Source organism: Pseudopipra pipra, chromosome 4, assembly GCF_036250125.1.
Source record: "Pseudopipra pipra isolate bDixPip1 chromosome 4, bDixPip1.hap1, whole genome shotgun sequence".
NCBI lineage: Eukaryota > Metazoa > Chordata > Aves > Passeriformes > Pipridae > Pseudopipra > Pseudopipra pipra.
This window is the reverse complement of record NC_087552.1, coordinates 37284778-37310907: the sequence shown is the minus strand read 5'-3', so window position 1 is coordinate 37310907 and position 26130 is coordinate 37284778. Positions and strand designations below refer to the sequence as shown.

Genomic DNA, 26130 nt, shown 5'->3' with positions numbered 1-26130 from the left:
ATGGAAACTTCCTCAGGGTGTGGCAGTTCTGCTGTAAAAAATATGATCTTATAGTCTACTGTGAATTTGTTTTGCCATTTTTTGCTTTGGTCTTTGTTTTGCCAAGTCTCTTTGCTATTCTGACACTAGCAATAGCTTCCACATGCAGCTCCCTAGTCTCTTGTTTTTAGTAAAGTGTTTTTAATATAGAAACTTAAGCACTATCTACATTCAGCTGAGTACTCCATTTAATCTCAGAAGGTAGTCTAAATGGTCAGATAGTACATTAAAAATAATGATTCTCACTATTTTGTAATGAATTTATTTGCAACATGAAAGAAGTCTTCCAGTCAGACTTTAAGGCACACCTTGCCGTACTGAATAACGATTCTAAACTTGATGGGGATCTGTTGAATTTGGTCCGTTTTTTTCTTCTGTATAGCATCTAATTTCCAAAGTACTGGATTTAGTGCTTCTTAAGAAACAACATGTAGGGATTCCTTCTGCCCCTCTAGTATTTTTTCCAAGTAAAATGGAATGAAGGATTGTTGACCAGGTGCTATAAGTCCCTATGATGTTTGCGTGCCAGCTGAATCAGAAGCTATGGCACTGACTGCTTGCTTTATTTAAAGATAGAACACATCCTTTTTAGTCAAAATGAAAAATTAAACAGGTTTTAGGAATGTAGCCCTTTTTGGCCCAAAGTGAGTTAACTGTACTGAAATAGAATTGAGACTAAGAGTAGATGATTTCCACAAAAGCAACTGAAGAGACAAATGGATTAACATTTTGATTAAAAAAAAATGTAGCCTGACCTGTCAGGCTAAATGACTAATTACACCTAACTAAATCTGGGTTGTGGTTTTTTTGTGGGTTTTTTTTTTGCCTAGTACTCAAGTAAGCATGCCTTAAGAAGATAACTATGGATAAATATATTAAAATACGGAAGATTGGAGAAGGATCCTTTGGGAAAGCAATACTTGTCAAAGCTAAAGAAAATGGCCAACAGTATGTTATTAAAGAAATAAACATCTCTAAGGTGAGTTATTATTATTCATTCCTGATCCATTCTTTTTGTATTTCTGTTCTCAAAAATCATTATTTTCCTTCTGAAGATGTCAAATAAGGAGAGAGAAGAATCAAGGAGAGAAGTTGCTGTATTGGCTAACATGAAACATCCGAATATTGTCCTCTATAGGGAGTCATTTGAAGGTAAGATTAACTAATACAGTAGAATCTGAAGTAATGCTAGTAAGCCAATTCTGCACACTACTTACTGCATTTAGTTTAAAAGTCTGTGTTTCCTCTCTTTAATCAGTATTTTTCATACCTTTATTATTTATTTCAGTTCTTTTCCACTGTATTTTTTTTCACAATTCCAATGTACCTTTTAAAGTGTAATTTAGAAAAAAAGGGCAACAAATAAACAGAGATATTCATGATTATTCCTACATCCTTTGATTTTGTTTGATACTTATATGAAAAATATTCTCTTGTTTCTCCAGAGCATAAGTCTCCTGGAATACTTTTATGTACCCTAGCAATTGGAGTGCTTGTGTAGGTTAAATACGAGTACAGTCTAAATTTGGGTATTGATTACCTAGCAAGAGCCGTTTCATGTCTGAGTTTATTGTCTTAGAATGCAGTCTTCAGTAATTGCAATCATATAATTGCTTTCAGAGCTGGAAAAATAGATGGGACTGTTTACTTCATCAAGATATGAAGGAAGGAGAAATATAATTCCACATTGTCTTCACAGTGAATGGCTGGGGAGATGAGCAGAATAAATAAAAGATTCCAAAAACCTATCATATACATTAAAATATTATTTAAAACCACTCTAAAATTATTTGAAATACTGTTTAGGGACAGTACTCTCTTCTCCTTTACTTTCTTTCTGCTTACTTTCATGTATCTTTTGCCTGGGGGCTTTTATTTTCTCCATTCTTTAAATTAGATTTTTGTTATGTAATCATATTACACGACCATAGTCTTCTGTTTATAAATCCATGCTTCTGCCTTCTTTGTCTTAGAGGCCTGTTTTTTAAGACTGCTTATTTCTTACAAGGTCAACCCTGCAGTCCATAATTCACAGGACTTCATGTTGCACCTTTATTGCTAAAACACATTGACTTTGAATATACTGATTTGGTTTAAAAATAAGAGAATTATTTCAGCAACAGGTCTGCAAGAAATCCAGACTTCTGAGATCATCTTTTAAAATAACACTGATTATAAAGCTTAACTGAGATACAGCTGTAAGGGTTCAATGTTTTGAAAGGCAGATTTCAGAAGCGTTCTGTGGGAGTGAAATTGAAGTGACCTAGATGATTCTCTTGATTTTAATTTACAGTTTAAGTGCTTAACTTTTTCATAAAATAAAAGCTTTTATTTTGAGCAGCATGTGATTGATTTTTTTTGCAGTTATTTAGCTCTTCTCAAAATCATGCCCAGTATGTGAGGAGCATAGTTCTTATGTTTTTGGCAACTTGCAATTTGCTTCTGCTTAACCTGTTTTTTCATCAATAACTTGGAAAGATTGCATTGGTCAACAAATCTGTAACTTTGAATGAAATATATTATATATCATTGTATCTCCTATTGGAAACTTGCGTAGGATTTTTTGAAGTCTCCCCAAATTCCATTGAAAAATGAGAAAATAATTGTTTCCATCTCTCATTGTCTGCTGGGAGTTTTGTTACTGTTCTTCAGGCTCTGAAATAAACTGCATGTTTTATGAGAGCTGATGATTTTCATGTTCTTGCACTTAGAGTAATGCCTAGTCCAGGTAATACTCCAAGAAAGAGCAAGGCAAATAGAGGCAACTACCTAAATTAGAACTTAAGATCTCTATTTTTAGGGTAGGGGACCTATAGGGTGTTTGAAAGCAGTTTGAAGATGATTTTATATTATGTTCATAAAGTGACACCTTTAATTTCATGGTAGTTTTGAACGCCATTTCAGGGCATTGGTTCAGCAGATGTAATTTTTTTTTCTCTCTGGATCCCAAAATGGTCTGATGTTACCAAAAATGGGAAACGTAGGTTGTGAAACTCAAAATAATAATAATATTTATGGACTAATAAATTATATCTGAAGCTGCATGCGAAAAGGTTGGGGGTTTTTGTTGTGTTTTCTGTGACTGTAGTGAAGATATTCAGAAAGTTATGTAAATATGGGTCTTTTACTTGTCTTTTTTAAATTCTTTGTTTTATTTTACAGAAAATGGCTGTCTTTACATAGTGATGGATTACTGTGAAGGAGGAGACCTATTTAAAAAGATAAATGCCCAGAAAGGAGTATTATTCTCTGAAGATCAGGTAACAGCAAACAACTGCTATAGTGTTTTGTTGCAGGATACTTTTTCATGAATTTTAAATTATTTTGGCTCACTTTGTAGGTGTGGTTGCTTAATCTAAAAGGAGCTCCTCAAATTGTCATTCTTGTTGCCATTGGTCACAGTAGTATCTTTAAAAAAAACCAAACCCAAACTGAAACAAACAAAACACAAACACCCCTCGCCCTTGCCAAAAAGGAAAACCAGAAAGAAAACATAGTCCTGGGAGTCATGGGTATCTTACTTGGAATCTTGTCTGTATGTATAAGATGCTTTTAAACAGGTTGGATCTTTTGTGAAGGAAACCAGATTCGAGAAATGAAAAATACTGAAGGACAACATGGATATTTTTAAACCTTCGAAGTGGAGTTTTTAAAGATATAATGGCTTATGATTTTTGTATCGTAATACTGATTGTCATGTATTAGAAGTATAAAATAGCATACTTTGTAAGTATAACAATATGGAATATGGAAATATGAAGTTGGCATCGTTCAAAAGTTTATTTTCCTGTTGACAGAAATTTAATTTTATATTGGAAATATACCAGCAAATTTTATTTTTCCACAAAACTGGTTATAAAGTCATTTTAGTAGACGAGAAGTGGGAGAGTTTGGAATAAATGAGAGGATTTTAAGTAGAGATTTGATTAAATTAGCTGAAAATAGATTATGTAGGGTCAGGGTGGTTTTTTGTTAGAACCGACATATGTTTCTTTGTTTATAAATTGTTTCTATGCCCTTTTGTCTTCACCCAGTAGGATCTCAATTTACCTGTGATTGGAAAGGCTTAATAATTTATTAGGTCTACTAATGGTATTTAGAATAGGGTATTCATGAAACATTTTGGATATAATTTGAAAAACTTTTCCTTTTTCTAATTTGACTTCACTTGAAAAGTGAGAATTAAGCCTTGAATTATACTGTAATTTTGTTGTGTTACATCCTTCTAAGTCAGGAATGTGAAACCATTATTCACATAGAAATGTTCTTGTCATTAGTCACTCCTTAAATTGCGATTTTTGCCAATTTTTTTTTAAAATAGGCTTTGTTGGCTTGTTTATAATCTTCTAGTTAGATGCTTGTTGCTTTTCTCATAGAAATCTACTTTGTACTATTTTTCTTTCTAAGGTAAGATACAGAAAATTACTATATGATAGAATAAGTGTTTCTGTGAATATCAGTATGACTGTCTAGGACCCTTGGTCAATTAACTGACTGCAAGGTTTGCCATATCGGTTACAGCAAAAGTACAGTGTTTTAACTTGCAAGTTCTACATCTTAGGCATTTTAGCCAATCAAATTCACATTGTGTACTTCTGTTGCATGTATAATATATAATGCAAATCGTGATCTCAAGATTAATATCAAATTTGGGTAATAAGCATCTTTCATTAAAAGGGTTGCATAATGGTGACAGTACTTTTAAATTTTTAATTGTTCTATAGCATAAATTAAGACATTTGGGGGAGGAGGGTAAAATCTGGAGTTATAATTAAAAAACTGATTTGATAGTGTCATAAGTGGGGAAGCTTTCAGATCAATGGTGATGCTGATGTTGCATTTTCTTTTATGCATAGATTCTGGATTGGTTCGTACAGATTTGTTTAGCACTAAAACACATACATGATAGAAAAATCTTGCATCGGGACATAAAGTCACAGGTATGTAGGTCACTGTTTTTCAGCTGAATTTACTTCCAAAGTGATTAAATTCATATCTTGCTAGTGTAAGTTGGCAAATTATGGAAAACAGTCATTTTATGTAAACATTTCTAATACTGGAAACACTTTTTCAGAATCGTCTGCAGGAGGTTTATATGATATTTTTACAAACTGATGAGGCTATCTGATGAAGCTACCTGAGTGTTACTCATATATTTGTGTGGGGACAGGAAAGGTTATGTTTGAGAATGTGTAGTAGTATTTTCTTATTTTAATGAAGTAGGACTAGAATAAGTCTGGTGTTCCACAGTAGTCAATAACACTACTGCCAGTGACTTAAGAGGGATTGGATGGTAGAAAACTTTCTTTTTCCCAAAACATACAGAGAACAAAAAGTGTGCAATTGTATGAATATTTTAATTAACAGACTTCTTAACATTTCTATATCAAGAATATATTTTTAACCAAAGATGGAACAATACAGCTGGGAGATTTTGGAATCGCCAGAGTTCTTAACAGGTAACTCCTTTTTGATACTGTTTTTTCTCTCACTTAATCTGTATCGCTTTGATCAAGGAAAACACAATCTGTACTTCATGTGAGTTAACCAGTTAACATCCATTCTTATTTTTTTTCTTAGTACTGCAGAGTTGGCTCGCACTTGCATAGGAACACCGTACTATTTATCGCCTGAAATATGTCAGAACAAGCCTTACAATAATAAAAGGTAATTTTTTTTAAGGAGAAGAAAAACAGTTCTCTTAGGAATCTAAAGCTGTTCTAGTCTTATGATAGTGAACAGCTGTTAGTCTTTCTCTTACCCCAGTAGATACTGAGCCTCACTGTACAAGTGAGACCTTAGTAGGTCTGCAGTAGAAAGCAATGTGATGCAGAGATGACTTAGCTTAATGCTTGAAGTTTTAGATCTAGCTGTGTTCTTAATTATGGCTCTACTCTTGCCTGTCTGTTTTACTGCCTTAATTTATGCACTACAAATGTGAAACTGTTAATGATGAAAGACAGTAATTGGATTCTCTAAGCACATGCATAGATGAGTGTCTCAGCTTGCTCCAGATAACCAAGTCCTACAGGTACCTCACTTAGACGCTTGCTGCCCTGGCAGTAGGCTGTATCTGGTAACAGTGTCCCTGGTGTAATTAAAATGGTTGTTATCAAGTTACCCTTACACTGCACTAAGCTACTGCATTCATTTCTGTGAGTGCCCTATACTAATTTCAATTGGTTTCTTAAAAGATAAAAGTTATTGTAATTCCTTGCCCCTTAATTTCTTCTACATAGGATTTATTATCCAGTGGTATTGCAACTAAATTCTGTAATCCTGTAATGAGTGAGGGTTAGGTGAGTCAGTGTTAAACAGAGTAAATTGACTTAGAGATGTATTTGCTGAATTAGGTGGTGAGTTTTGTTTGGTTTTTTGTTTGTTAAATTCAAAAACTTCCAGCAACTGTATATACTTTAAAAAAGACTTTTTTTCCATATTTTGTCTCATTTCTGTGGGTAGGGTGGTTCAGATGAAAATTTCTAAATCTGAAGCCAAAATAACCTCATCTGGTTTTCAGGTTGACCTTATTTTTGGTTGTGGAATTTTTCTTTTTATTGTTGTTGTTCGGGGTTTTGTGGGGTCAAAGAAGTCCATACGGGGAACCTTGTACACACTCAAAATACAGCCTTTTCCTTTTCAAAGATAGACTTCACAGATATAATTTACTTGGCAATGTTACATCTAGAACTAATTGTTAAGATATATTCTCTTTGATTTAGTGATATCTGGGCCCTCGGTTGTGTTCTCTATGAAATGTGCACACTTAAACATGCGGTGAGTACAAACTTGGTGTGTCTATAAAAGAACAGTTATTTGAAACAGAAATTTTTTCTGACGTTGCATAGATGTGTTTTAGTTGATGAAAGGTTTTCGTAATAACTGTTTGGAAATTACCTTCAGCGTTCTCATCTCCGCTTCCTGTGCCGACCACCATTTTCCATTGGCATTTTGATCCGTTCCATTCTCTCAGAAGTCTTGGCACTTTTGTTAATAATGAATTGTGTCAGCTGAAAAAATTTTTAGGTGTTGTAACAAAGGGTACCAGCAACAGTGTTTCTTTTTTTCAAAATGCTTGACTTCACTGAAAGTCTGAATTTGGACTCTCAGTTTTTGTGCAAACGAATTAATGTATTTCTGTTTAGAACAGGAATAGTGCTTAGAAAAAAACTCCCATGGTGGAATAGTTGTCTTCCCTCCCCTTCCTCTCTATGTGTGTGTGTTGTTTTATCATCCATTTTCCAGTTAGGAAGGGAAGGAAAACTTTTTTTTTTTCTTTTTTTGTGTCTTGATTTGGATTTTTTTTGTGGATTTCGTCTTCTTTGGGGTTTTTTTAGTAGCTATTTTTATTAAAAGAAAAAGATCATAACAACATGAAAATGGAAAAAAGTTTCCAAGGGATGAGGGTTTAATTTCATTTCAAGCTTTTGTAATTTCTTATTGCTTAGTCTTTTATGTGACAACAATGCTGACAATGTTGCCTTTCTGAGAGTTGATGGCAACAAGTTGTTTTCTGTAAGCTGCGTGATATGTATTGTTTTCTTTTTATTGTACAAATGAATTGAAATGGTGCCCTCTGTTTCCTGAGCTTAAATTGAAGTCTGAGCGTTCCTTCAGATTTCACGCTGAATGAGTGTGAATACTTTACATTCTTTCATTTGAAATGTGGATTTGCTGAAAAGGGCAGAAGGCATGTGGTGTTTGAAAATGTTTGGAAGAGGAGGTCAAGCAAATAATTATGTAATTATTTTTCTTAGTTATATGTCATTTTTGGCAACACATTATTTTAAACTGCTGGTGAAAACTGTTGATGACGTTGAAAATATGTTTTGGTATGTTGAGGCAAGGGGAAGGTGCTTTGTTAGTTTTCCTCATCATCAGTATATGCAGCCATGCGTGTGGACACACAGTCAGTAATATGTAGTAACTGTTTTCTTCCTTGTACCATACAGTTTGAAGCCGGTAACATGAAGAACTTAGTACTGAAGATAATCTCTGGACCGTTTCCTCCTGTTTCTGTGCATTACTCCTATGATCTACGTAATCTGCTGTCACAGTTATTTAAAAGGAATCCTAGGAATAGACCATCAGTAAACTCCATATTGGAGAAAAACTTTATAGCCAAACGGGTTGAAAAATTTCTCACACCAGAGGTATGGAGTTTGTTTTAATTCTAACTTCTCTAAAACATCATAGGACTTTCCTTTTTCTTTATTCTGATATTAGTATACAACATGGGAAATTGGAGTAATGGTATTGCTTAGAGCTCTTATAGACAGTGTCAGTTAAGGAAAAAATAATTTTACTCTGAACTGTAAAGAAAAGTCTCAAATTATTAAGTGTTTGGTAGTTTCCATGAGTATATCTAAATTAGCATTTTCTGAAGTGCATTGTTTTGTGTGTTTCTCTGTATCGTGAGGAATTGTGAGTGATATGTTGATTTGTTTAAATATGTATCTTCTTATAAAATGGTGCTCTCAATGATTTCAGCTTCACTGCTGTATTGAATTACTTCAATCCATTTTTTGTTTGGAATTTGGAATGGCCTGAGAGCCTGTTCTAGGAAATATTGCTACATAAAGTAATCTTTAAATTTCTTGATATTTAAATGTATCATGTGTATATAACCTCAGAGAAGTTGCTTGCTATTCTGTTTAGAATCTATCGATATCATTTGATGTCTATTAATGTCCTTCTATTATAAATCTAACCAAAAGAGATCAAGATTAACATGTGAATAGTACTGATATGAGGTAAATATAGGCAGAGAAAGGACATGGAGGAAATGGAATATAAAGAATTCTAATGGATTCTTACAACTAAAGAAATGTCATGAGAGGCCATACATAACTGGAATTTCTATTGTCTGCAAATAGACTTTCAACTAATAATAGTTCAGATTAAAGTCTCAGTGAAAGGTGAGATTCAGATATCTTAACAGATAAGTTTGTTCTAACATTTGCAACAAGAGTAGTTTGATCTGATTTTGTTTCCAGTTGCTAGAATGGATATGAAATTTTTATTTGTAGTTAGTCAAAGTATAATTAGTAATTGACTGCCTCTATCAACAGATGGTGATACTAATTTGTCCTAGATAGAGTATGAATACTTGTGCACAATTTTTCCACCTGTATCTTTGACATGTTTGACTTAGAGGTGCTATCCAATCTTAAAAGCAACAACAACAAACAAACAAAAAAAACAAAAAATAAGCAAACAAAACACCAAAAACCAAACAAAAAAAACCACAAAAAAAACCCCACCAAAAAACAACAACAAAAAAACCCCACACCACAAAAACCCACCACAAAAACCCACCAAAAAAAAACCCAAATCACACAGAAAGCACCTTTTACATATTCAGCTGGAGGTGGTCATTACGTTCTGTGGCAATGTCAGTGTATTCTCTGACACAGCTGTAACACTTATTTTCTTTCAGTATCATCCATGGCTAATGCTGTTGTCCTCTGTTTTTCTTAGTCTAAGCTTAAGAGTTATTTTGTAGCTGACATCTTCAACGTGTTGCAACTATTGCTGAAACCCTACTCTTATATGTTAGGAAATCAGTCTTCCAGTTTTATGTAAATTCTTTTGTAATCTTCATAGTTACTAGGTTGCAGTAAAGAGTGAATCTAAATTAGCATAGTTGTTTTTAAAAAGGAGGGGCTCTTTGGAAGGTACTGAAGAGTCAAGTTTCTTTTCTGTCAGTAACTGTGTAATCATGGAAGCATCATGCTTCAGATGTTACAGCTTACCACTCAAATAGAAGCTTTAAGATCAGTGAAATACCATTAGTAGGAAACTGTTCTCATGTGTGACTTCTTGCTTACAGAATCTTTGATGCCAGACTGTACAGGTTAAAAACTTTTTCTGCCGTCATGTGCGGAGTCGTAAGTTCTGCACATTGGTTCTTGTTTTGGTTTGGTTTTGAGGTTTTAACTCCTCAACATCCATTGTAACTGACTGGCAGTCTCTAAACAAGTCAAAGTAATCTAGATAGTTCAAGAATCTATAAAAACTGTTCCTTAACTGACACTTTGCACTTATTCTTGCTGCTCTTCCTTTAATCTTTTTCATTTCTACTATGTGGTTCTTGAGGTGTTGGGTTCAGAACCACCTGCAGTATTTAAAATGACGGCCTATTAATGTTTGAATGTTCTTTGTCTAGACTCAAATTTTTCACTCCAGTAAGGCTGTTTTCCATATTTTATTATGCTAATTTGATATGCCAGACAGCATGCCATATATGTTGTTTGTAGATACCCACATATGTATTCATCTTCCCATCTTGAAGAGGACAGTGAAACTTGAAAGCTGCGAACACTTGACACAAGCTGTATGAGAAATTTAACTTTGGCAACTAGGCAGAAATCTAAAATGAATTATGCATAAAGCTATATTAATGCTCACATTAACTTTCTTCTAGATTCTTAGCTAGTTTGTAAATGAGATAACATTTGCCACCCAGAAGTCAGACTGAGTTGCTTTTTTAAATTATTTGAGTAATTATGCCAGAAATGCTTGCAAATACTGAATCCAGCCTCATATTCATATTAGTGATACTAAGTAGAATACATGAAGTTGAGAATTGAATACATGAAGTTGAGTATTCATTTAAGTTTCGGTAAATACTACTAGTTAGATGCTTACTGAGAATGGCAAACTTCTCTATGTTCTTTCTAGCTTCAGTCATAAATGCTGATGGCTAACTCTTCAACTTTTTGTTTAGCTTATTGCAGAAGAATTCAACCACAAAATTTTCCAGAAGTTTGGACCACATGCCGCACCAGGTAAGTGGATGTGTAAAGTGCTTTGCCTTCAGCTCTGGCAAGACAGTTTTTGTAGCTTTGTTCTTTTACTTTTTTTATTTGTTTGTTTTTTGTTTGTTTTTGTTGTGTGCTCTTACACCTGATTGTAGAATTTTCAGGAAAAAAGAGAGAGGAAGCAATTTACCCTCCTCCCCTCAGGAGCTGGATGTATGTAGAGTACAAATGATGCAAATACAAACTATGGTCCTGTAAAATTTGAAGTGTACTCTTTCCTCTTGCAGTATGCTACGCTTCCAAAATTTCGGGAGACAATGTAGACTGCAAATACTGGAAATAATTTATGTTGTGATCATGTGCCTTATTTTTACCCCTTAGTAATGACAAATGGCTAATGAGAAGTACCATTTCTTGCAAAAAATATGGGCGGTTTCGTTAGAGGTTCTAAGATAAGGCCCTGACTTCAGTCCAATTCAGTAGAATTTCTGCTACTGGTAGCAAAGTAGATCGTGGTTAGTTTTGTCAAGATGATCTTACCGTACTTCGTTTTCCTGCAAGAGTTGACCCATTTTTTTTCCCTAGATTTCCTTCCCAATTATTTTATTTCCTTGTAATTACTTGAAGCTGTGGTAAGTGCTCTGGTGTCTTATGATAGTTTTGCTGTCCTGCTATTCTGTAGTAAGAGAGCCCTGATAACACAGAATCAAATCCACAATACTGGCATATTTTCAGGAACTCTACAGGGAAAACAATATCCCTGGAAGCCATTAAAGCTCTTCCAGAACTCATTTTCTGCTGACAGTAGTGTTGCAGGTTTCAGTTCAGTGTTGTTAGTGGAGACAGGCCTATCTCTCCATTCCATTAGGAAAACTTTTCTGTGTGTGAGTGACAACTGTATCATAAAGCATGGCAGCTGAAATAAACTTCAGTTTTCCAATTCAATTCACCAGACAAGGTGTTTTGGACAGCTGGGTATTATGCATCAGCTCATGTGAATGAAGTATTAACAGTTCACCCTTTTTTCTCCAGTTATGCTGCTCTGAGACCTTTGGAGAGGGAAATAGGGTACACTGACCAGCCTGGATAGCTGTAAAGCAGGTTTTGTTGTTGTGGTGGTTTTTTTTTTTTGGTTTGTTTTTTTTTTTTCAGCTAAAAGACCAGGTCAAGAACAAACACTGACTTCAGTTGCACCAGCTCAAAAAATTACCAAACCTGCTGCAAAATATGGAGTGCCTTTAACTATCAGGAAGTCTTGTGGTGCACCTAAAAAGCCTAATGAGAAGAAGCCATTGACTAAATCTAGACAGGTAAGAAACTAAGTTAGTTAAATTGAACTATTTTGTTCATACCTTATTTAAATGCTAAAAAAATTCTATGCCTTCCTTTTCAAAATGTCTTGGTATGTGGACACATGCACCTGCAGAGAAAGTAGCACAAATAGCTTAAATGCTTGGCTTGCTTCATTATTGATCTTTTTGTTGTTGTTGTTTAGTTGATTTTAATATGATGATTTCTGTAGACTACTACCTTAGGTTTGGGTTTTAAATTCACTGCTGAATTACATTTGCATGTTTTCATTTGCTTTGTTGGTGTTAACCACTCTTAGAAATATTGTAAGTCTGTCAGACATACCAAAATTATTGACTCTGGATAAGAATCTGTGCATCTTTCTTCCTTATTCAAAAATAATCTCAAGTTTTCAAAACATTAAAACTTTTTTTAGCTATTTTACAAAGTTTTGTCAGCCAGAGAAAGTGTGTAATTGGAAGAGGTGTTTCCTGGATTTAATTCCATGAGCTGATGAGAAATAGTCTTCTGTATACCTTCATACAGTACTTTCGATCTTTCCTTCAGTTGTCTTCTCTGTATTCCTTATAATATAAAACTTTTATTCTCTCTCTCTCTTTATTCTTTTAATTACTACATTACCAGGAGATGTTTATGTTACAGCTAATATTGAGCTATATGCACGTGCCAAACAACTAGCAAACAAGAAGTTCCTATTTCAACAAAGGAGAACTAATTCAAATTTTCTTCTGAATAAGTAATATTGTTGTGGGGTTTGTTTGGGGGTTTTTTCCTTCTCCCCGTGGCACTTCAGGGAACATAATACTAAGATCTCTATCCATCTGTTAAATTTGATAGTTGGATAGAAAATTATCCTTGAGATACAAATTATCTGTGAGGTTCAAAAGTTATGAGAGGTTTAGAGAAAAGCTCATTGATCACACAAGCCTTGTTGGCTTGTGATGCACATTTGCAAGCAAGAGGAAAGGAAGGCGCAGACTTCTTGTGCGTCCTTATGAGATCACGAGGTTTATATGTTTGAAGATGTGGTTGCACAACCATCTGCTGCTCTTTATAATCAGTTTCACCAGCCAACACCAATCCATCTTGCCTAGAGACCTAAAATGGCAGGGAAGAGACTGAGGAAGTATCTACTCTTCCTGCAAGTAGAGTCAGTAACACTGCAATTTTAAGACGTAGTCTTTGTGCGAGTTGTACCTGGTGATAAGGGATAAGATGTAGCATAGAAACAATGGCTACAGTGTAATATAAATTTTATTCTCTTTGTTGTTCCAGGGTATTCTGAGCTTGCAGCTGTCAACAGGCTTTTTAAAGGAGCATGTAACAATCATCTCTTTTGTTTAGTAATATTACATTAACATTACAATATTACAAGTCTCTGAAGGTTTCTGACTTCCACCATTCTTGATTTTAAAGTACTCATTTGACAGGATTGTAGGTTGTCAGGAGAAAATACTGTGAAGCTTTCTGCGTTCTAGTATGGTCAGAAGAAACAAAAGCTTTAAAAGTAACCATCGCATTTTTGAGAAGATTAGAGTAAGCTGCATGCTTTTAAGTATAGCTTCTGCTTCAGCAGGTATTCAGTGGTGGCTGTGTTCTCATGTTCCACATGTAACAGGAACTTTGGTTAGAGTCAGAACCAAGTGAAGAACCAAGCAAAAGAGCCCTAGGATAACCTAACACGTCTTTTCTCCAAATAAGAGAATGTTAATATCCAGGCACCCTCAAAGACTTACTAAGAAAAGGTTGTAATGCGGAGTGATACCACCAGAGAAGAAAAATTAAGACAAAACACATTTAAAAATTATTGCCTTCTGCTTTTGAGACAGAACTTTTAGTACAGGATGAACAAGTACAATAGCATTTACCCCTAGTTCCTAGCAGTGCTTTTTACTTAAAACCTCCTGAATAAGCAAGTATTTTAAGCCCCATTTTGTGTACACTCAGTTGTGGGTTTAAGATTTTTTTTCTGATTAGAATTTTTCTCTCGATCTTGCATCATGCTGTCTAATTTGAAGTTTCACCTTTTATGCAGACCTTTCCAGCTCCTAGAAGAAAGGAGTAAAATGTTTGAGGTATCATAAAATCATCTGTTAATTTTCAAACTAAGCAAAGTCTAAGTTCAAAGCAAAAATGACAAAATACAACCTTCAAACCTTTCCTCCTTATCGTTTTTCCCAAACATTATATAGCAGTGATATTTATTTTCCTTTTAATCTTCATGGATATAGACCTGCTATTGGAGCAATAACCCATCTTGACAGAGACTTGACAGAGCAATGGCTCAGTAATAAATACCAAATTATATGCTTATTTTTCAGGAACCTTCAAAAAAGAAAAGGTTAGAATTGCCTGAAAAAGAAAGACGCCAGAGAGAGCAGGTAGACGAGATTCTTGAGATTTTTTGTTATTCCCCCATAGTAATTTTAATGAAATACCTTGTGGTGTGGTGTATTGTGTAAGAATATGTAGTAGTTTTATTTCCCAGTTACTAAACACGTTTAATCCTTACGTATTTCAGATCAGTTTACTGAAGGCAGATGAAACAAGAAGATTGGAAAAAGAAAGGGTAAAATATGTTTAAAATGTGTTAATAGTGAAGTTCAATTTTTACTTAGTGGTTCCTTGAATTTTGTTTTCCTGTATTGTTTTCTCCTTCAGATGGAACGAATAAACAGAGCCAGGGAACAAGGATGGAGGAATGTGCTTGGTTCAGGTGGAAGTGGTGTTAAGGTTGGCAGCAGATGCAGAAATGTGGTGTAGTCTGTTCCCCCCACCTTTGATTATCTGGCATGGCCTTGTCTTTTCAGAAAGATCTGCTCTTGGAGGATAACTCTTGGGGCTGCCCATTATTAATCTATAGATAATTTAAGAGAAACTTGGCAGTTCCTCCCCTGGCCTTTTGGAGGTTATGTGCAATTTTCATTTTTAATGCTTACTAAATTTCTGAATCTCTTCTCCTTCTGCCAGTAATGGTTTTCATGCACCACTTTTTTATTACCACACCTGCTTTTGCTCCTTTTCCTGTGCTGAATCTATGCATGAACAGCTTCTTTCACATTCGAGTTTCTTCTTGAATTTTTTTGTTTCCAGGTTCTCATTATATAATAATGGACCTCTTTCACATTATTAAACACCTTCTCCTAAGCATTCCTTGTTATTTGGCAACATAAATGTTTACATATATTGGTAAGATGTTTGGGGGGGATAAAAAAATCCTGAATAGATCTAATTTTTTTCTGAATGCAGTGCACTGTTTAGCCATTCATGTCCTGCATAATTTAATTTGATCCCTATGACAGCTGCTTTTTGCGTATTTGTGTGTGTCATAATCTCATGGAAACATAACTGTCTTGGGAAGTAGTCTCATGAAATTAGGTTAATACAAAGGTCTGGGTACTTTCATCAGACAGAGCCAATGCAGGAATTTGAGTAGTGCTGTAGTCTAAAGCTCTCTGACAATAAAAAGTGGACTGAAACACTGCTATTCGTTGTGGTGGTGTAGTGAGTCTTACAAAAATACTCGCTATAAACATGTTTAGTAGGGTTTTTGTAAGCAAGCTCTGACTGAGCAGTATAGTCAAAATGAAGAGAGGTTTTATTACTGTTCCTTGTACAAAAATGAGGAATATACAAACACTGACCAAGTTTTAGTAGCTGCTTATTAAATATTTCACTTCCAAATGGACATCATCTTTGGATGTGTGCCACACATCATATAAAGCTTAAACAAAAAAGCAAATTTAGGCATACCAGACTTTCAAAACTACTGGGTGCTGATTTAATGAAAAAAAAATCAAAAAATATAGTTTGGTCCCTATGTAGTTCTTCTCTCTCTCACAAGATCAAACTGGCAGGCACCGATACAAGCTTCCATACAACACAATATGCATTCATCATCATGTTTGGATGAGAGATGCATATATTCCTGAATGCAATATTTCTGATAAACTTTGAGAGTTTTACTGCAAACATACAAAGTGTTCTATTATAGCTACAGCTGCATGTTATCAGTATTCTCAGTTACCAAGGGAAACTGAGGTCCAGTGCCTGTGCCTGTTTTCACTAAGTGCCTCTGGTGAAAAACATGGCAGACAGGCAGAAAAAATAATTGAAATGTCTTCTCCAAATTGGAGAAGTTTGTTTAGTACAAATCTTACTGTTTACCATCACTCCAGGTTTCCATATTCTGTTATTCTTGAGTTAATTATCCTTTTCGTTTCTCCAGCATGAGGGCAGCGTATCCAGCAACTCCCTGATAATACTGTTGAATAGCATGGCTCAAGCTTTCCAGTGACACAAGCCAAATAGCATCTTATGAAGGCACAGCAGGGTCATGCACTGCATGATTCTGTCCTGTTATCTTTTTGGTTTGGTTGCTGGCACCTGTTTCTGAGGGCAAGTAGGGAAAGAGGTGACAAGGATTTGGCTTTGGGTTTGTGGTTTTAGTGGGGGCTGGAACTGTTCTGCAGACTGTTGATGAGCACCTGCTTCATAGCATTTGCCCAGATATTGATCATAGTATTTCTTTAGATTTTGAAAACTAACTCTAATAATGATAGGTGAAATCTTGAATAGTATCTAAAGCAAGACTTTTCCTTCTATTTGCAGAAACTGTAATCTTGTCTAGTTATTTTTATTCAGATGAACAGTATACCTACATATTTGAATGCCTGGATAAATCCTTGATTTAGTACTTTATCATCTGGATTATGGGAAGCTGTTGATGGGCATTGAGCAACTGAAACTCAGAATGTGAGATTAATTCCATTGTCAGATATAGTCTCTTCAAGAACTTCTAAATAGGCAATATTAAACTTGTCATATCTGCACTCACCTGTTTGAATTTATTTAAAATAATTCAGAGCACTCTGGAAGGAAGATTGACTCTATTGTTAAAACAAATTCCGTAGATTCACTACCATGGGCTATTTGATTGCTTCTGCCAGGTGTAAAGGGAACATTTTTATGCATGTGCTGACAACCTTAACCTTGTTTTGCCTTTCACATTTTCTGCATCCATCCTTGGCTACTACTCTACACAGCTGCTCGAAATGTTATTTTTTTCATTATTTTCACACAAGGATTCTGCAGGAATTCTAATTCTTTGAGAATGACAGGGGTAATTCACATAAAGCAATAGCTTGTGGTAGATAGTCTCATGATCTGAGCTTTAGTAGGGAAGCATCTTAATTTTGGTGATGAATTCACATTATAGGTTGGTAGCAAGGGGACTCTTAAATAAATCTACTTCAGTTCCTATTGTATTGCTTTTTGTGCTGAAAGTTTGATTTTTGCCATGTAAAATTATCTCTGTTTACATTTCAATGGATTTGTTATCAGTGACTTCCAAAATGTGTGACAGATGTCTCATGTTTAACTAGACTGTTATTAGAGGAAAGTTAAATGGTGTTTTATTCTGGACTGCTAACAGAAAAATAAGCTTTTAATTCATCTATCTTGTAGTTTGTTAAAATAGGGGCATGGCTGAGTTAAAACTAGGACCAATTCAGAATTGCTGCAGAATATGTTAATGCTGTTACTCTGCTCAAGAAGTGAAAATTGGAAGGGCTTCTTCAAAACAATATTTGAGATTTCCCCCTACCCTTTTTGGTTTCCAGGCACCGTATTATGTTGGCGGAGGTGGTGTTGGTCCTTTGCCTGTGTCTTCCAGAGGACACTATGAACACTATCACGCTATTTTTGACCAGATGCAACAGCAAAAGGAAAACGTTAGAGTAGCTGAAGAGAGGGAAGCCAGATTGAGGGCAAAACTACAAGACCGAGAAGTTCTTGAAAGGTATGGCTACCTTCCATTAGAAGTTACATGTGGTCTGCTTTAGATGAAAGTAATGAAAGTCACTGTACATATTTATCTACAGAGGAATTCCACCTGGAACACGTCCAGGAGTTCCTAGGGGACCTGCAGGTCATCACCATTTACCTGATCTTGATGCAGTTAGGAAAAAAGTGAAAAGATTGAAGGAGGTGTCTAAACAAGCCAGTGCAAACAGGTTGGACTATGCTAATCCATAAATCTGTCCTTACATGTTAGATTCTTGTTCTGTCTGGTTTCATTTAGTAGTTGGACATGTCTCAAAATCACTTTATCCATTGGTAATGTGCTGTCTGTTTGTGTGTTAGTCCCTCACAGACCACAACTCTCTTAGAACCGATGGAGACCTTGGCTTCTACAATAGTGGAAAAAATGGTTTACTAAGAAAATGTAGCTAAACTAGATTTCAGACAAAATTCTTGGCTTAATGTGGTTGCAGATAACAACATAAGCCTCCTCCTTTGCTTTTTTCATAGTTCTACTTTTTGCATTACCTGACAAGATGCTTCCTTCTGCTGTCATCTCACTCTTCCTGCCTTCTCTTCACCTGAGAGTTTGACACTATAGCATAGGAAAGTGTCTAGAATGATTGCAGAATTGTTACCTCTTGTTTAACGATCAGTGGAAAACTTCTAGGAGCTTTCTTCGTTGCCATGTGAATGCCAGATGTTGCAATGGTTATAATTCGATATTCTGATATCAAATTAGAATATCTAATTCTAATTACTCTAAACTGAGTATTTTTATCTATGAAGGGATTGTAAACAAGTATTGATTTTTTTTTGATGATTTCACTCTTTCAAATACCTTTTCAAAACTTCTTTGCTCTCCTTTATATCTGTTAATATTGCCCAAAGAACTGTGTTTGCAGTTGTGACCAGTGAATGGGAGAATATTGTTTTTCTGGACGTTTAGTACATGAGCATTACTAACTAAACTTCCTAGAAGGACAAATTTTCTCCTGCATTATTTGAACCTCCGCAGAGCCATGCCACGGAGGAAGAAATACATGGAGTTAACGTGAGGAAAAGGAAAGGACCAAAGAAAACGTTTGTTCTTCTAACTAATTTTATTCAGTTTTATGTTCTAAAATAATATATATTTGCTTATACAGATTCTTTACTATTTTAAAATTTGCAGCAATAACATAACATGTTTAACACTGATGGTACAATTTTGAAAGCTACGAGGTATATTTTATTTTCTCTATAGTAATTTAAGCTAATTAAAATTCTTCCTGGCACAACCTAATACTGGAAGGTGTATTTTGCCAGCTGTATTTTAATGTAATGTAATTTAATTTAATGTAAATTAAATATATGTATTTCCATACTCCTCTATTTATTCTCAATACTTTGCACAAATGCACAATCCCCAAATCCTGTCTAGATTAGGAAACAGCTTGCCTCGTACATTTGACAATATTAAATGATACTTGTTTACACCTGGGTAAACTTTTTAAAATGTATTAAAATCAAGAGAAACTGTAGCAGAGGGCTGCAAATTATGAATAACATGTCGATCAGGAAGAGAAACCAATTCAGTATTTCTTAAATACATGAATTTGGAAGCACTCAATGAAAATACTGTGTAGAAATTTCAGAACAGAGAGAGATTGGGTTTTTTTCTGTTTATAAACTGGATTACCTTTAGCCTTAAATCGAGATGCTGTTTCTTAGCATTTTAAATGTGTTAAGAATTTGTATTTTATTATCTAGAAGTAATTCTATTATGATAGCTAGTCTAGCGGTATTTCTGTCCTACACTTTATTCTTTCAGCTGGATGCAAAATAAATATTCATGATGTTTAGCTCAAATGAAGAATTTAAATAATAACTATGTTAAAGAGAGGTAATTTAGAGCATATATTAAAGTAGAGAAATCTTCAAGTTGCAGTCTTTCTGATTACACTACCACTAATGTAAAGCTAAGTATATTTAGCATCAACAATCTTTAAAAATTGTCTTTTGGACAGAAGTGCAGCTTCTAGGTTAAATGTTTAGTGAAACAAGTCACACAGCTTTAGAGTGGGAAAAACCATCATAAAATGTAGCTGAAATAAGTTTTTCCTGTGAATTTGGTTTGAGAGAAATAGGTTTGGCTTTGTTTGGTTTTGCTTGGGAAGCACCTCTCCTCCAACACTCTAAGCTTCATGCTGTGTGACAAACTTCCGCTGCATGACAGGATTTTGGACAGATTTCACTATCCACCGAGTTCATACATAATTAAAAACTCGAGTGAATATCTTGTAGTGAGTCAGGTATGTGTATACAAAGATTGTCAATTGTTTGATTCTTTATCAATAACACCTGTATGGATTGTCTTGCCTTTTCAGAGCAGCTGCAGTATTTGTTTTATTGTATTAAAGTAGTTTTATCTCTGTCTTCCTTTTAGTGAATTGTAGCACATGGACGAATTTTCATTTCCTTGTTACTCGGGGTAGGGGGAAGAAAAATTAGAATGCAAGGATTTTAATTAATGTGTAATTAATTTATGAATCGGTAGCAATAGCTTCCTGTATTGCAAAACTACTCTTTCTTTAACTGACTCAGCCTGATGTATTGTTGCTATCGGTTTATTCCAAGTTGTTCCTGCCTGTTTCTGAACGCCCAATACTCCTCACTTAAAGGAGCCCAGGGGAACCTCAGAAAGGCCACATCATTTTACCATTTGTTAGAATATTTTACACCGTTTCTCAGGGTTGGTTTTTTTTTTTTAATACAAAACTTCCTCTGAGTCCACTTCTAACCAATTTGTCAGAAACTGGTTTATTTACAAAACGATATTATGCATGTACTCATAGACTTGCTGGATGCTCAGTTATGGTAACTTAAACACAACCACCTTGTCTACCCAAGCAGGTCCCTGACCTGGGGTGGAACTTGTCAAAAACCAACCTTCTTGTTATGGCTGATTCTAAGGTGTAGGAAAATTCCTACCTTTGAAAACAAATGAAAGATCTCCCAAGATTCCCCAAAGGGATTTGCCAGACCATTGAGAATAGTAGCACCATACTAATTATCTAAGTGGTAAAAGCTCTTACTCCAAACATAGGACAATCTTGAAAGGCTGTTGCAGTATTGACCTTCCTGATTGGCTCGTGTGTGAGTTCTTGCTCATGTCTGAAGGGAAACCTTGAAGGAGTCTTCTTTTTCACGAATTATAACAATAATGAAACAAGCTGAGGCACTTTCAGAATTAAACACACTAAGATTACGTTTTGATGTTCATTTTTGTTTTGATGACAAGTATTTTGAAGGAAAACAGTCACTTGGTTTTATTTTCTATAGTTGTTCTTCTAACTTACCAACACTCCATTGTGTGGCGGTCTGACTTGTGTTTTGGCCGATGAAAGGCATTTTTTGAAGATGCCTTTCTCATAGAAAGTTGCTTTTTTTTCTGTGTGTGTTCTAGATATAATAAATTGGGGGTGTGTTCAGAGTGTCATATTTCAGACACTTTCATCTTGCTGTGTTGAAATTACTCAGGCAAAAAGGATGGATAGCTACAGATAGAGCAAAGCAAGTCGAAGAATTCTGGCAACGAAAGAGAGAAGCCATGGAGAACAAAGCCCGAGCTCAGGGACACATGGTATGAAATCTGGTCTTCCTATGTATATTAGTGTTTCAGCATGCTTTAAGAGTCTTTGAAGTAGCATCATAACCATGAAATGCTGACTAAATAATTTCCTTAAGTATTAAAAAGAGGAGAATGGGAGGTAAGTTTTCTGCATTTTGTTGCTAATTTTAGTGAAATGTTTTGTGCAATTGTAAATTTGTGCAAATAGTAAAATAATTGTGCAATACATTTCTCATTACTGTAAACTTATAAGCAGAGGAAAATACCTTTGTTTGCATGTGTCTAACTTCATTTACATTTTTTCTGTTCATAGCTTTAGACTCTTGGTTAAAATTAAACTTCATGTGTTACACAGTAGCTTGAATGTAAAATGAAGTTTAATTAAACTGATACAGCTACTGATCAGACAAAGTAGTGTATTTTAGGAAAATACATTCTGCTGATTGAAAAGGTGTTATAAAGTCATCCATATTTGTCAACATTGACCTTTATAAAACCTTTCTTCTTCAGGGATTAAGTAGTAGATAGTGTCACAAGATGTTCTTTATGCTTATGGTTCTAAATTCAGTATTCCTTTTGGAAGTTTAAAACATATATTGGAAATGATTCATCTGCACTAGGACTTTGTGTGGTTGAACTTTGTGTTTTCATAACATGGAGAGTTTTTTGTTTTGAATGCTTTTCCACACTATTCATATACAATCTAGTGACAATATCTCTGTCAGCTGCTGAAATTAAGCTGAGTGTTCTGAAGTTGCAGTGAGATGAGACAACTGCAGATTTTTATATATATGTGTGTATGTATATATATATATATATATATATATATAAGCATCTCCTGAGTTATACCTGATAATCAGGTTATGATTTACAGCCAGGTCTGAATGTCAGAGATTATTTCACTTACAGTAAGCAATTCTTAGAGACTTTGATTCACTGCTTTGATGGTGAAGTATCCTTAGATTAGTATATATGTTTTAAATTAGGAATCTTCCTCTCTAAAACTATGGTTCTATTTTTAAAACCTTAAAGACCAATAAATAATTTTGAAAAAATGAATAATTCTTGTTAAGACTGTTTCTTCTTGGACAAGTCCTTAGTAATACCTGCTTCCATTTTGCGTTTGACTTCACTGGCATTGATATAAATGTGATCAGTTAGTGCAGGATACCCAAGTATTCAGGTTAACTTTTCTCAGTTTTCTCTAGTGAGTTCAACTGAGCCCAAATGTTTTATTCGCTCCTGTAGTAAAACTGAGAGGTTACTGAACAGTTAAAAAAGTAACTCCCAGATGTTTAAGACTGACAACTTCAAGCCAAGGTACCAAATCCATGCACTGGACTCACCATTGAAGGCAGAAGTTCTCAGCAGCTTCCTTCTATTTGTTCAGGAAAATAATTTGATTAGCTGGCAGTTTTTCTCATATAGGGATGGGACTGTTGTTTGGACGATGTTGATCTGAGAGAAGAAATCATCAGCTGATAGGCAGCCTTTTGTCGTATAAAGACTTGTAAGGCAAATGAGTGGCACTGATTTACCCAGCTTCTGTTTAAATATAACTGCTGTCAATTTTAATTTTCAACTGAGAATCTAAAGCTTGATTCAGTAGTTGAGTTGATGATGCTTTCAGACATCTCTTTTGTAAGACAGCTGCTGACCTAATTTGCTACTTCACTGTAGCTGTGTGGCATTGCAAAACATGAGTCCTGGTCTTTGAAAATATTAATGTAGGCAGATGAGTAAAAATTAACAATCTACAGAAAGAAAATCAGTTCTCAAAAATCTTGCTTCCAGTCTCTTTCTTGTCCAAGAGTGGTGATATAAATCTCCATTAGTAATGAAAATAGAACAAAGAACAATGAAATTCCTTGAATAGTGCCAGTAAGCTTTTGCAAAGCTCAAGAACATGCATTAAAAAGTTAAAAATAAAAATAAATATTTTCTGAAAAGGTGAATATGAAAAATATTCTTTTCTGTTTTGTATGACTTAATGCTTAAACTGAAAGCAGCATGCATGGAGCCCTCATGAATGTATAGGAACTTCTTATCCACAAGATGGTTCCTTTGATTTGTTATCTGATCCCCCAGTCACTTAACCAAAGTAGTACATGTGCTGTTTCCTTGAGCTGTTGATTCATTTGGATTCAGTTCTCCCTATCAATAACTTAACTGGAGTATTTACTTTCCTATGGTTCTCTACATTTAAGCTAGAGAAAGCTAAAGCCCTGGCATTTTATAGGCAGAAGATCTATCACGTGTACTCTTACTGTCTTTATTGTATGTTGAGCTAGCAACTCAAGGATTTTTCAGCAAAGGTTTATGGCATATAATGAACAAAATAACTCAGGTATTTTTGATGTTAATCCAAGCAGGAAACCTGGAGTTAAATGATTCTTGTACTGTTTTGTATAGAACTTCCTTAAAGGTTGAAATCTTTGGGTGACAGTTAGGTTGCAGAGTACATCACATGAACCAAGACTATACACTGCATGTGTACTAGGCATTCAACACAGCTCGTTAGATGTAATGGGTGTATTTAAGTGCTTTATTAGATTTTTGAGTTTGCAACTTGTAATATGTTTTATAAAAAAAACATCATTGTGAAAAAAGCTTCATCTAAGAACATATAAAGATTCCACTCTTTATTTTAGGCTTGTCTCAACAATGGCAGATATCCCAACCATGCACCACCATTTGTATGTATATAATCCAGACACAGAAAAACTCATGCACATCACAATTTAGGTTTTCTAACGTAGCATGAGAAGATCAGAATTGCATGGGAAGGTTACTATATTCTTAGAGCTCCTGTCTCTCTCTTTGGCTATTCAGGATTTTTAGTTAATGCTGTCATATGTGTCATGTAAATGAAAAGGCATTATCAGTTAACTCCAGAACATCTGCAGATCGTTCATGGATTTGGTTTCTTATAAGTGAACAGTTATTGGATAAAGCAGATAATTTCACTGCCCCAGCCACCTTAAATTTGATACCATTAAATGGCAAACAGGGTACACTGCAAAACGTGGCAGATACCTATGGAGGCAGGCCTGTTTCTGCAAGAGGAAGGAAATCCAGAAACAAGGAGGAAGAGGTATGCTTGCCGCATGTTTGCCACTTTGCTCATCACACAAATAGCACTGTTTTGACCCTCACTGTGCCCAGTTTCCCTGCATGGTTCCATCTGTGAAACAAAATTAAAGGACTTTCTAAACTCCTAGAAAGTGATTTACTGTGTAAAGTTCTGAAGTTTGGGTGTGTTTGATTGTTTTGGTTTTTTAAACAATCAAAATAATAGTTGTTTGCATTAGTCTGTCTCAGAAAGGTTCTTGAATATGTGTACATATAGATGTGACTGTTTTATCTTAATCATGTTGTGACAAATACAACCTTTCTAGCCTTCAATGATATAAAATGTAGTGATATGTTAATACAGGGAACGTACATTCTGATTTTCTTTATTTTCCTTACATGAGAGTTTTTTCTGGAGATTAGTAAATGCTAATATGGTGATAGCAGTAGTGGGGGTTGGTTCACTCGTCTTATTTTTTTGTGGAATCTGATGTATTTTAAGTTAACCATACTGGAGATAGTTTCTGTATAGCTGAAACTTACTTCATTTCTTTGCCTTAGGAATACTTGGCAAGATTGAGACAGATCCGGCTACAAAACTTTAATGAACGTCAACAGATTAGAGCAAAACTTCGTGGAGAGAAGGTTGGTTGGAAAATAATCTGAAATACTTATGAAAGTTGGCAATGGGATGTATTCTTTTATCCCTGCAGGAAGACTTCTGTTCTAAGCAGTTTTATATATAGACATATATTTTAGACGTTTAATTCTGTTCCACAGTTAGTTCTTTTCGTCTCATCCAGAATATGCAAAATCTGTTTATTATTTCAGTACTAAGAGTGCAGCTTCAGTGCCTGTTAACTATCAATGTCTTAAAAACAAGGCAGCATAAGTTTGCATCTGAATTTCTGAATTTTGTATATAAATTTCTCAAGCATAGCACATTTATTTGCTTTTGTTTATAGGAGCTTCTCCAGAAGTCACTTTTTAACAGTGCTCACACAGAATAAGTATGAAGCGATGCTTTTTATACATTCTGTAGATGTTTATTAAAGTTAGAAATTTCTGACATGAGCTCGGTTTAATTAATATGATTTTTTTCAAACATCAGTTTTCAAAGATGTATTTGTTATACAAGAAAACCAAAATAATATGTTCATAAAGTAGATTCAGAACAAAAACTTATTAAGATGTCAAATGAATAATCCAAGGCACACTTGGAAGCAATCCATGTATTTGTTTTTAAAAAAGTTTCATTTGAGAGGCAGTCTGTGTAGTAAAAATGGTCCGGAGTTTGTTTCCATCTTTTCATTAACCTACTGTGTGATCTTGTATTCCTGTTTGTTTTTCCCCTTCCTGTCCATTTGTCTTAATAGAGTGTTTAGGCTTCCTCAAGTGATTACCTGCTTATATATTCACATAATACAGTGTGATTTAAAACTAGATGAACATTCCTGCCCCACCCATCCACTTTAAGCACCTGTATTAAGTGCTTTCATGCGTCTTATCTATAGTGAGTGGACATACAAG

The 26130-nt window shown here is 34.8% G+C and overlaps 1 protein-coding gene across 11 annotated transcripts in view; it reads left to right on the top strand.

Moving 5' to 3' along the window:
• Positions 1–26130, top strand: part of NEK1 (NIMA related kinase 1) — a 45397-nt gene that overhangs the window by 2181 nt on the left and 17086 nt on the right. For 4 of the 11 annotated variants that reach the window (XM_064652441.1, XM_064652436.1, XM_064652438.1 and 1 more), the window contains exons 2-19: positions 870–1018; positions 1095–1191; positions 3202–3299; positions 4896–4979; positions 5431–5498; positions 5620–5706; positions 6762–6816; positions 7992–8192; positions 10769–10829; positions 11955–12112; positions 14435–14494; positions 14635–14682; positions 14775–14846; positions 17735–17913; positions 17996–18127; positions 21438–21540; positions 24539–24622; positions 25162–25245. In XM_064652441.1, coding sequence (XP_064508511.1) covers positions 902–1018; positions 1095–1191; positions 3202–3299; positions 4896–4979; positions 5431–5498; positions 5620–5706; positions 6762–6816; positions 7992–8192; positions 10769–10829; positions 11955–12112; positions 14435–14494; positions 14635–14682; positions 14775–14846; positions 17735–17913; positions 17996–18127; positions 21438–21540; positions 24539–24622; positions 25162–25245 — 1788 coding nt within the window. In that variant the 5' untranslated portion in view covers positions 870–901. Of the gene's footprint in view, positions 1–869; positions 1019–1094; positions 1192–3201; positions 3300–4895; positions 4980–5430; positions 5499–5619; positions 5707–6761; positions 6817–7440; positions 7780–7991; positions 8193–10768; positions 10830–11954; positions 12113–14434; positions 14495–14634; positions 14683–14774; positions 14847–17734; positions 17914–17995; positions 18128–21437; positions 21541–24538; positions 24623–25161; positions 25246–26130 lie in introns of those variants that run through there. The other 7 variants (XM_064652439.1, XM_064652442.1, XM_064652440.1 and 4 more) reach the window with 7 other exon arrangements.